The following is a 10,929-nucleotide window of genomic DNA, read 5'->3' as shown; positions in this document are numbered from 1 at the left end:
CTTTGGCACTGTCTTGCTGAAATGAGCAAGACCTTCAGTGACAAAGAAACGCTGCAGATGTATCGCTCCACAGATTGTGTATGTCATTGAGCATCACTGGCTCTCAGGCCACAGAATGCAGCATCTGTAATTTCCAAAGATGTTGTAATTAGTGAGACCACAGGGAGTTTTCCAGTAAATAAAGTGCTTCCATTTCTGAATCATATTTATTTATGTGTTTTCTATGCATGAGAGATTTCAAACTTGCATTTGTGGATGGTTTCTGAGTGAGCTGTGTTCACTGCTGAGTGCTCCTCATGAGCACGTTCATTATTGGTTTTCAGCATTTTCCTGTGCGTAAAGTTATCTCACATCTTTACTGTGTTGGTGAGTAGTTTAGCAACATTTCACACAACGTTTAATGTTTGCATCTGCCTTTGCTGCAGAACGACTCTCGGCCAGCTTTGCTCCGGGCCAGCACGCCATCAGGTTACTGACATCACACAGAAAAATCTCCTGACGGTGCTAATTACTGCAAAATGTTTATGCACTGTTTCCAGTTGAACATTGATGATTTTCACAGAAATCCAGTCAGCACAGGTCAGACGTCCTCTTCCTGAACCTTTCTTTTCGCCATCCCGTTGCCATAGCAACGACCTCCCGACCTCAGCTGCGATGGTCCGATGTGACAGGTGTCAGTCAAGTTCTCCGGTCGGGAGCGCGTCATGCCCGTCGTCGCCCCACCCAGCGGCCGTGTTTGTTTCTGGCTCTGCAGACCTGCTGCAGGTTTGTTTGCAGTCCTGCTGCTTTGTTGTCGTGCGCGTGGGCTACAGCCTGACAGATCTGGGTCTCTCTTGACGTACCGCTTGGCTGGCCGGGTGCAGATTCCTGGCCGTTACCAGCAGATAATAAATACTTGGAGAGAGCGGAATGGGATGGGTAAATCGGTGGCACCTGAGCTGGATGCAAAGTTTCATTAGCCAGGTGGTTTATTATTTTGGCTTTTGCACATTTATCCACACGCGTGTGAAGTTTAACCATACTTGTGTTTGAGCCTACACGCCTCAGCGTGCATGCGTGTGCGCCTTTGTCTGCCTGCTGCAGGCTCTCACCATCAAAGCAGGCTAATATTAGCACCTGACAGAAGACTGGCTCTATCTGGACACAAAGCAGGTGATAAATGAGGATTGCTGCATTGTGTGTGTGTGTGTTGCGCGTGCACACGTACGCGAACGTGTCAACGGGGAGACTGTAAAATATGTAGCATGATTATTTTTCACAACGGCTGGCTTACAGAGGTGGATCGTGCTGCAGATCCAGATGCTCGGTTTTCTACTGCAGCTGCATTGAGAAGCAGCACGACGTGACGGGAGATTAGCCGGGCTGCAGACGCAGGCGGTCGATCGCTCGCAGAAGGAAAGCAAGAGGGCAGTGTGGTCTCGGGGATTTTTCTTTTCTTCCTTTTTTTCCTCTCTCCTTCCCAGCCTCTTCGGGCCCGTCGCTGATTTGAGCCTGCAGCCAGTTGTAGGTCGCTGCTCTCCTTCGTTTCGCTCCATCTGTCCCTCCCCCCATCATCTCTCCTCTTTTTCTCCCTCCCTCCCTCCCTCCCTCTCACTCTCTCTCCCTCTCTCTCCATACCAAAGCCTGGGGGAGCCAGTGGAGATTAAATGTAGCCTGTATAAGCCAAAGCACATCATGTAGCAATGTTTCTATGGCCCCTCTCTCTCTCTCTGAGAGGATAGTGTGAAAGAGGTCGGCTGGTGTGAGGCGCAGAATAAGACAGCAGACAGAAAGACTGGAAAAGTGGATTTTTGTTGGTTTTTCTTTGCATGCCAGCAAAAGAGTGGATTTGTTTTCTGTTTGGAAAATGGACAACAGCGAGGTGGGAGAAAAAAAGGAGAAAAGGACGACTTTCTCCTGCCCCTAACCCCCCCCACCCCCCACCCCCACCCTGTCTGATACAGAGGAAAAGTGGGCCTCTGGCTGTAAGCGATTACAGCTGTGAGGCAAATTAATGGATGATCTCTCCCTCTCTTCTCGTTCTCCTTCGATCAGCACGGGCAGGAGAAAGAAAAAGACTGAGGGAGACTCTCTGGGAAGGAAGAGAAGGGAGAGGGAGGTATGCTTTTTCTTTTTCTCCTGTCTTCCCTCCTTTCCACCTCTGCATGTGATTGGAAAGAGAAAGCGGAGCGAGACAAGAGATCAGCAGGCACATTGGTTTTTGTCCTTTAACTTGGGTGTGCGTGCACGTCCTCCCCCTTTGTCACCAACCTGCGCCCGAGACCTGCAGGTTTGGACACAAAGTAAGTAGAGGCTGTGTGTGTGTGTGTGTGTGTGTGTGTGTGTGTGTGTGTGTGCGCGCACACCCCCCGCCCCTTTCTCGCCCCTCCTCACGTCGGTGAGGCAGAAGCTGGCATGCTTCACTGGCTGTGAGCGCTGATTCTGAGGCTCAGCTCTCTTCTTTTACCTCCTTCTCTCGCTGCCTCTCGCCTACCTGTCTTACCTAACCTTAACTAGTGCATCCTTGCAGTGCTTTGTTTTCCTGGAAACGGTCTCAGCGACTGTCCTGACCGGACTGCATGCGTGTGTGTGTGTGAGAGAGAGAGAGCAGCAAGAGCAAAGTGATAGAGGGAGAGGGAATGTGCACATGGTTCATTCCAGCTCAGTCCTACCACCCATCCTCATCTTTCTCGTCTCCGTGCCGCTCGCTATTTATTCCGCCTGAGCTCCAGCAGGACTGACCGGCCTCGGCTTTGTACCGCTCTCATCATTTTTTCTTCAAATAAAATGAAAGGAAATCTCTTTTTCTGAGCGTTAGCGGAGCCTTGCTGGCGTGCTGTAAGTTTAAATCTGAGCTTTCTTTCTCTCTGTCTCCTCTTTCTTCCCCTCCCTGAGCAGGCAGTGAGCTCGGAGAGCAGCGAGCGATTGGGGCATCCTGGATCCAAAGGGGAGGGTGAGTCGATACCAACAAATTCTCTTCCTCTCCGCTCCCCATCTGTTTCCTACGCTTTAGACCACCATGGTAGCAAGAAGGAACTGTAGAGCTTTGTCATCAGGCTTGTCTTTTTCCCTGCGCAGCCTCTCGGGAGGATTGGGAAGCTTGTGCTGAACAGGGATGTGCACTTGTAAGCACTGAGCGGTCGCCAAACGATTTTTGTTGCACCAGGCAAAAGGCATGTCGGTCGGACCAGCATGCAAGTCATCGTGTGAGATGGACTGTGAGATGCTGCGCTGGTCTGGCGCAAATTTCAATGCTGAAGCCGATGCATCCACGCGGGGCTTTTGTCTTTTGCATCTCCTGCAAGTAATGGTTACTAAAGGACAGAAGCAGATCTTTGGACATACAGTACGGCAGCAGGCTCTGTACCTGATGGCAGGAGGCATTTTTCAAAGTGCTGTATTGTTCAGCCGAGGTGGGGGAGGGGGAGAGAGATAGTTGAGGGAGGGGGGCTGGCCAGTGTTGTGTCTGGCTGAGGCTTGCACTTGTTGTATGCTCACGAATGCATAGGGGGCTGTGGAGCTTGCAGCTAATGCATTGCCTCTGAGGCTGTGCGAGGCAGAGCTCACTCTGTATGCAGGAGACGCTCTGAGTCCTCATTTGACTTATAAGCAAGTCCAGCACACGGAGGTTATTCCTGCGCAGGAATACGAGTGATTTCCGAGAGGGTTCAAAGCAGCTGTGCAACGAGGGAGAGGAGTTCGTTTAGGATACGCGTCTTTCTCCATCCCTGAGACCCTAACTTGTGACGTTGTGCTTTCATGTCCACGGGTTAGGCTCTCGGGAGCTGAGAGAGATGCACAGGCAGCGCTATCTCCCGCACCTTCCTGCCTCCAACAATGGCGACCGAAGGGGGGGGGGGCCGTGGCGCAGTGAGCTAAGGCGTTAACCATGTCACACTTCACAGCTTGACTCACACCCTGGCATGATGTTGTTACCTGGAGTTTTCGCTCTTCCCGTCTGCCCGCTTTGCCGCCTCGCTTCTTCACAGCACATGAAATCAAGTAGAGCTGGTCAAATATCTGGGCTTCAGTTGATGGGAGTGTAGCATCGTGCACGCTTTATTGAAGTCATGTGACAGAGCTGAGGCCGCCTGAGCTAAAGGTGTGCAGAGGGGTGACAGGAAGCGATCATCTTGTTACAGCTGAGGCTCGATTCTCGCAGTATGGACCACAAGCACCATGTTGGACCGCATAGAAAAGCTTTACGCTAAAGTAACATGTTGATGAATCTCCGCAGGATTCTGTGTTTGAGTTTTCGTGTCACGTGGTCTGAAAAAGAGGGCCCACTCAGAGCTGTAATGGCTAATAATGACTAATACTTACTGTTAGTTACTAATTTTTTAAAAACAGCTTCAGGTGGAGCACTGAAGCTAACAATGCTCGCTAAAACCAGTACATGTTCCTGCTAAAGCCAATAGGTGTTGCTGAGCAGCTTGTGATGGATGGTGCTAATGCCGTGGCGATGGTGTCAGTCTCGTCTTGTGCACAGTGATAAGTCTTGCAGCCCTTTTGCAGCAGGCCTGGATACTTGCTCGGCGTCCGTGACTTGAGAGCAGCACAGAGGGATGTCGAGAGCGTGACTATGACAGCTCTGTACATGATGTGCTTGACCTCAGCAAACCCTCGCCAACATTAACGCTTATTCGCGCGTGCCAACGCAAAGCAAAGGTGACAACGTGAAAACACTGGCAGGCGGCTAGCAGCCATCGCCGGGGCATTTCTAAACTACGATGATACCACCACCGACCGCGATCCATGAATGAACGGTGCAGCTGCTGAGTCGATTCTGATTGGACTCTGGTGTCTAGCTGCGACACTTTGTCATCGATAGTAACGAGGATCCTACCTGCTGACTTGGTCATAGAGGCACGTGGTGGCTTTTGTTGCACGAGCTTCATTTCTCACCCAGCTGCTGGTTAATGGGTGAGATCTGCACATCCACTCCACCCTGCAGGTCGCTCTCGCGATACCCATTTGCAGAACAGCAGCAGCTCTTTGACTACCTGATTCTTCGATATCTGCCTGAACTCCTACTCCACCGTGTTGTGGCATTAATGGAGCGTAGCAGGGTATCGATGATAAGTTATCTCCATGGATACTCCCCTTCATGCAGAAAGTTCAGTGCTAGATTTGTGCGTTTCATATTTTAGCAAGGTAATTAGCAGGGTCGATGTACGGTGGTGACCCTAATGCTAAACTCATTTTCATTAGTAAATGCTTCAGTGTAACAGTTTCCACTTCACTTGTGTTTCTTGCATTGACAGTTATGTGGTATAATATACCGATGTGTTGAGCTTCACCCTCTCAGTGCTTTGCCTCCGATCAGAAGAACCTTTCATCGTGTTGTTGATGAACCAACATGGACTGTAGCTTGAACCCTGCTGTCTTATGTAACGCCTCTGTGAGCCCCGTCTCTTCTTTTACATTCTCTCTGCCTCCAAATCGCTTTTGATTCGCTCAGCTCAGTGAGCGCACACTAACCTGGAGCAAGTTAGCGCCTAGCCGCTAAGCTCCAAAGGAGCCGCAGGCTTGCGTCGTCCATTGTTCGGCTCCTCTGCACACTGTCTGTACACTGTGTCCCCAAAGCTGAGCCAGACATGGAGGACAGACACTTACAGTGTGACTGCTGGGCATGTACCAGCTACGATAAGCTGCTCCATCACCCAGATTATGTTAGGATCTTTATAGAAAATGTGTTTCTGTGCTTGCTTTTCCACAGCAGAGTCTGGAGTGGTGGTCTGGAATAACGCGTGCCTTGCAAAGCTGCTGCACCACACAATCCCAGGGATTTACTCTAGTCTAGTTTTAGTCTCCAGACTTGCAAAATTCAGCCGGGAATGGCAACAGTTGATTGTAATCCTGTTTAATGTGGACGAACTTTCCGTTAAGACGGACTGCTGAAGGCCGACCCTGGTGTGGGTTTGTGAGGACGGTCCGTTGGTTATGCCTAAACCCTCTCGTGAAAATCGAGTCAGCTTATTTCAGAGTAAAAGTGAGAAAGCTCGATCGGCACGCTGTGAAAATGCATCGACGTAGGCGACAGACGGCTGGCGATGAGCCTCTTTGTGGCAGCGGGGATGGTTTCCCTCTGCATCAGCCTCGCTCGCCAATCTGCAGCTTTTTTTCTGCCACTCCCTTCGACACACAGCCGCTCTCTGCTGCAGGCGGGAGAAGCTCATTCATCAATAACCAGTGTGCTTCCTACACTATCTGTCAACACGTCTGTGATGTGATGTGTGTGTGTGTGTTCCCCATACTGCAGAGGGGATCGCTGCCCCTTCCAAGTCTGTCGGTGAAACAAGATGGCGTCGCAGCTCCACGTGGGTCCTCTCGTGCCGGCCAATGCTCGCTACCCACGGCATCTGAGAGCAGCAGAGGGCATTTTTTTGTTTTTTTCTAACTGTTGCACACCTGGGGCCGATTTTCTCGCCGCGTAGCTGGAATTGCTGAGGCTCTCCTCGGCTCTGCAGCTTGGCCAAAGATTTAGAATTTGGGGCACGTCCAGAGCTTTCATTGTTTCTCTCATTTCTGTTCGCCCGGTCTGGGCACCGACTGCCAAACTGTACGCTGTTTTGTCTGCCATCTGGGCGGCTTTGAAATGCGCTGGTGGGATGGACCGGTGCATTTTCAGCATCACTTGTCGTTTGTCTGGGTGTGTTGGTGCGCAAGCCTGTGTGAACGAGGCAAGTTTAGAGGAGCTTTACGCACAGCCGCATTACAGCAGCAGATTAACCAGACTACAGACTAACGAACCTCATTAATCTGAGAGTCGCCCACAGTATGTCAACAGTCACACACACACACACGCAGCCGCACGTCTGTGCATTAAAAAGCTCCTCCAATAAAGAGCCAGGTAGTGACGAGCGGCAGCAGAGCCCATCTGTGTCGTCCTGCTGCAGGTCACTTTGCATTTAAAGAAAGGCTGGAAATCCCCCGATGAGTCAACGTGTAACCCTCCTGTGCATCATCATCATCGTCGTGTGTTTTTGGTGGTTTTTGTACGTTTGAAGGAAAACATGCTGAAGCACACGAACCAGAAAGCTGTGCTCATCATTTCTTTTTGTTAACATATTTATTTCAATTGGTCGGGGAGATAATATCAGAAACATATTTGGTGGTGGGAGAGCGATGCATCAGCTGGATCTGGATGAGATCAAGTCTGTGACACAATTTGAGGCTTTTGCTTCTATGAATCAGTGCAGCCTCCTATTACAACATAACAGTGATTATGAGCTTTGTTTATAACGGTAAAAATGACTTGTCCTGTATTTCAGTCTTTCCTCTGAAGCTGGAGTCGATAAAAGTCGTAAAAACTCTTCCTGTTGAGCGATAATGTGAAAATCTTTTCAGAATGTTATTAAAGCAAAAGCTTTTATTTTCTAAACACTAACAGGTATCAGTACAGAAGTATTTTATTGATTAAGATAAACTGAACAGTCATGCTGTAAACACTGAATCGTTTCATTCTTTCTTTTAAAGCAGAAAATCCTGCAGGATCTGCAGTGGATGTGGATCTGCAGGATCCACATGTGCGCGCCGACCTGGACGAGGCACCTTCGACTTTCTGTTCAAACTGAACAGGCGTCCTCTGACGTGTGTTCATGAAGAACGTTCAGAGCTGCGATCCTTCTTTGGCGCCGATTACCTTAAATGTGAAATAGAGGGTGCGATTTAAAGCTTAAAACTCTGTCCCAGTACTGGAGCTGTCTGAGATGAATAAACTTCCATCTAATTCCTGTCTCAGTGAACTGTCTTGGTATTGTAGCTTCATGCTGCTCTGTTCATCTGTGGTGGCTGTGATGCTTTTGTTTTAGCCTTCACAATGTGCTTCTAGTGGAAACGGAGCGAAGAGCAGAATTTGTATCGTGTGTGAAGTTCCTGTTAGATCATTTAACAAAGCCGGCGCTCGTTATAACCGACACGATACTGAAATATGCTGCATCTCAGATTTAAGCCAAGCTACTGAACAGCACTGCAGCTCGACATACTGTACAGAGCCTGTTACGACCTGCCCAGCAGTCTCGTGTGACTCAATTCACCATTTTTTCTCCAAACCTAGTTTTCCGACTGGTTAATGTGCTCCATTAATCCACACACACGTGTGTTTTTGGATATTTCCAGATGATCCAGTTGTGCTATTTTTAGACTATTTGTCACAAGTTGTTTTATATTATATTCTGATGTAAACTTCGATTCACCCTCCTGTGTTATCTCAGTTTGTGGAATTATTTGTTTAATTCAAACCGACTGTGGTGAATCTGGACGCCACGTTTGTTCATATAGATACTTCAATTTCTTCTGAATAAATATAGAAGTTTTTTCTCTTCCTTCTGATGTGTCCTACGTGTCTAAATAAAACCTCACTGCTGTCATTTCACGTGACTGTCAATTCTTTCAACTCTTACACTTATTAATAGAAGCTCTGTGTGAAGCGTGAGATTCGGCCGTCTAACGTGTTTTTATTTCATCTTTGGGAGTATTTTTATACTCTATTATTAAAGCTCCTACTGTTGTTTTTGTTTCTGTGAGTTACGGAGACGTGTTACAGGATCTCCTTAAAAACAATAAATTAAAAAAGACAGCTGATGAGGACGATGTCAGTCTTCTTTCAGCTCTGTCCATATGTCTTTAAATGAGACATTTTTATATTGTTGTGAAACATGAGTCTTTTTCTGACCGGACCTACATTAATGTTTGCATGATTTATTAAAAGTGTGCAGATATCAATAAGTGTTTCTTTGTTGCTTTTAGAGGAAAATCAGCACATTATTGGTTTCAGTGTTGTGGTTGTGTTTTTCAGGCTGTGCTCGGGCTTCGTTGTGTAACAGCTTTTAAATGACTTTCTCTCTCTCTTGCAGCCTTTTAGACCAGGTCAGGACATGTCGGGGAACAGTTCATGAACACGAGATGCATATAACAACCAGCTGCCCACACGCTGTGTAGACATCTTTCTTTTATAGCTTATAGTTTGACCAGGACATGCGTGTGATCTCTGACAGTAGGAGCTGCTTTTTAATGCTTCACATGTCTCTGTAATGTAAACATGTAAATAAAGTCTTAATGAAATGTCCTTGTTTTCTGTTCTTTGACGAAATGTACCAACATTTTAACATTTATGGGAAATGAAGAATGCTAACACAGATGTGCTAGTGTTAGCTAATGTGTTTCTTATTCATATATGAAACTTATTCACTGTGTTGGGCGATTTCTAGTTTTCTGCTTCAAAGTATAATTGTTGACATGCAAACACTGGCATGCAGTGTTTTGTGAGCAGTGCAGTGTTTAAGATATCAGTGCTAATGTACCCCAGTATCTTTGGTCACATGTCAACATGGTTAACAGTCCAACACCACACGTGGTGAATTTTTATACACTTTGAAAAAATGTCTAGTCCGGTTTAAGCACAATGCAACACAGTACCTTTAAGTGGTACGGCTAAAACTGTGATATATGCAGTGTACTAGTACCTCCAACCTAACAGTAACAATATTCTCAAAAAGTATACTATTAAATTTGATACATAGGTCACAGGAGAATCCTCACGTTTCACCGGTCCATGCAGCACAGTTCATTCTACCTCATCCTGCCTCCTCATCCTTACTGATTCACCACATTTCCAAGAAGTACTTTGAACACCCCGAGAGTTCTGTCTGGACTTGTTACTTCCACATAGCTGTTGGTTTAATATTGGACGGTGATAACGAGACGGATTATGGACACATAAAGCTTCTTTTGCAGAAGGTTAGTGAGTGCGAAGATGGTATGAGAGTACACGGGGCCTGTACCTTCTCCAGAGTTCATCCTATGGTTGGTGAAATCAGATCATAGCTATAGCTTCACACACATACACATACAGGGAAGATGATGCTGCAAATAATAGTGTATTTTTGGGGAAAATCAAACAATATCAATTTAGAATAAAGGAACATTTTTTTGTGTTCATTGAAATAATCTTTGAATAAAGTGACGCACTAATGGATCGTTCAAAGTTGTCGTCTTCATTTTATTTTCACTTCTTAAAGAAACATCACATTTGTAACTACACATTTTTCTCAGTGAGCTGAATGCTAGAGTCAGCCAATAATAATGAATCATGTCAGTTTCTGCTCACAGTTATCAGGTAAGTTCATCAGGATTGACTTTAGTGGCTTTCTTTACATGCAGAGTCATTTAAAGAATGAGTATCTAACAAACACACACTATGTTAAACCTGCGGGCACATATTTGGATGTATTTCACTGTTTCCACACTTGGATGTCCCGAGCCTCTCACCTCCACGTGAGTCCATCTAACACTCGTCCTGTGATTTGCCATGAAATGCTTGAATTATAGAAAACAAACAGCAGAGTGGAAATTCGTTGTAAAACATGATTTTTAACAGGATATTTTGACGTTTGGTTTTAGAGTCGTGCTTATTTTCCAAAACTGTCACTTGAGACTCAATTTCTGCATTTTTTTAATGTAAAATGAGGAAAAATCAAATACAGATTACCATCTAATCAAATGTATTTCTTTTGGTATTGATTGTAATGTCTTAATGATTCAAAGATGATTAGGACTGTTGCACCAAAGAAGCTGATTAAATCTGTTTGTCAGCCGTGACCACTGGAACAAATATGAGGAGGCACAGCGAGCGTCCCCACAGCCCAAAGCCGAATACCTTATTTGACATGATATTTTCTGGTCACCCGGTTCGCTGTCTCTCGCTCTGCCTCCATCTCTCGCACGCTCTGCCTTTAAATCCACGCAGAGATTTGGCTCACACACACTGGAGCTCTCTGCAGCCGAAAGTAGGCCAAAAGGCATCTGAGGACAGGGCGAGGGAGAGACAGGGCGAGGGAGAGACCATTACATGAGGGAGGATATGAGTCTGTCGTTCGTGCACCTTTCAGTCCCGTTCATTTTTAGTTGCTTCTGATCAGATTATGTAATAAATTCAAAAATCTTTTT

General features: G+C 46.6%; 1 protein-coding gene across 5 annotated transcripts in view; it reads left to right on the top strand.

The window, feature by feature from the left end:
• Positions 1-9,922, top strand: part of LOC146653395 (uncharacterized) — a 118,606-nt gene extending 108,684 nt beyond the window's left edge. The window contains exons 1-4 of one of the 5 annotated variants that reach the window (XM_085380434.1): positions 1-2,282; positions 2,878-2,932; positions 7,459-7,643; positions 8,838-9,922. The exon at positions 1-2,282 is cut by the window's left edge and continues 972 nt beyond it. In XM_085380434.1, coding sequence (XP_085236560.1) covers positions 1,994-2,282; positions 2,878-2,932; positions 7,459-7,643; positions 8,838-8,845 — 537 coding nt within the window. In that variant the 5' untranslated portion in view covers positions 1-1,993 and the 3' untranslated portion in view covers positions 8,846-9,922. Of the gene's footprint in view, positions 2,283-2,877; positions 2,933-7,458; positions 8,357-8,837 lie in introns of those variants that run through there. The other 4 variants (XR_014907266.1, XR_014907264.1, XR_014907263.1 and 1 more) reach the window with 4 other exon arrangements.
• The last annotated feature ends 1,007 nt before the right edge of the window (positions 9,923-10,929 follow it).

The sequence above is a fragment of the Rhamphochromis longiceps genome, linkage group LG14, assembly GCF_057381845.1.
Source record: "Rhamphochromis longiceps isolate RC_006_pf linkage group LG14, R_longiceps_female_GT1.1, whole genome shotgun sequence".
In the NCBI taxonomy this organism is placed as follows: domain Eukaryota; kingdom Metazoa; phylum Chordata; class Actinopteri; order Cichliformes; family Cichlidae; genus Rhamphochromis; species Rhamphochromis longiceps.
Note: the sequence above shows the minus strand (reverse complement) of the source record. Positions and strands in the feature narration are given on the sequence as shown.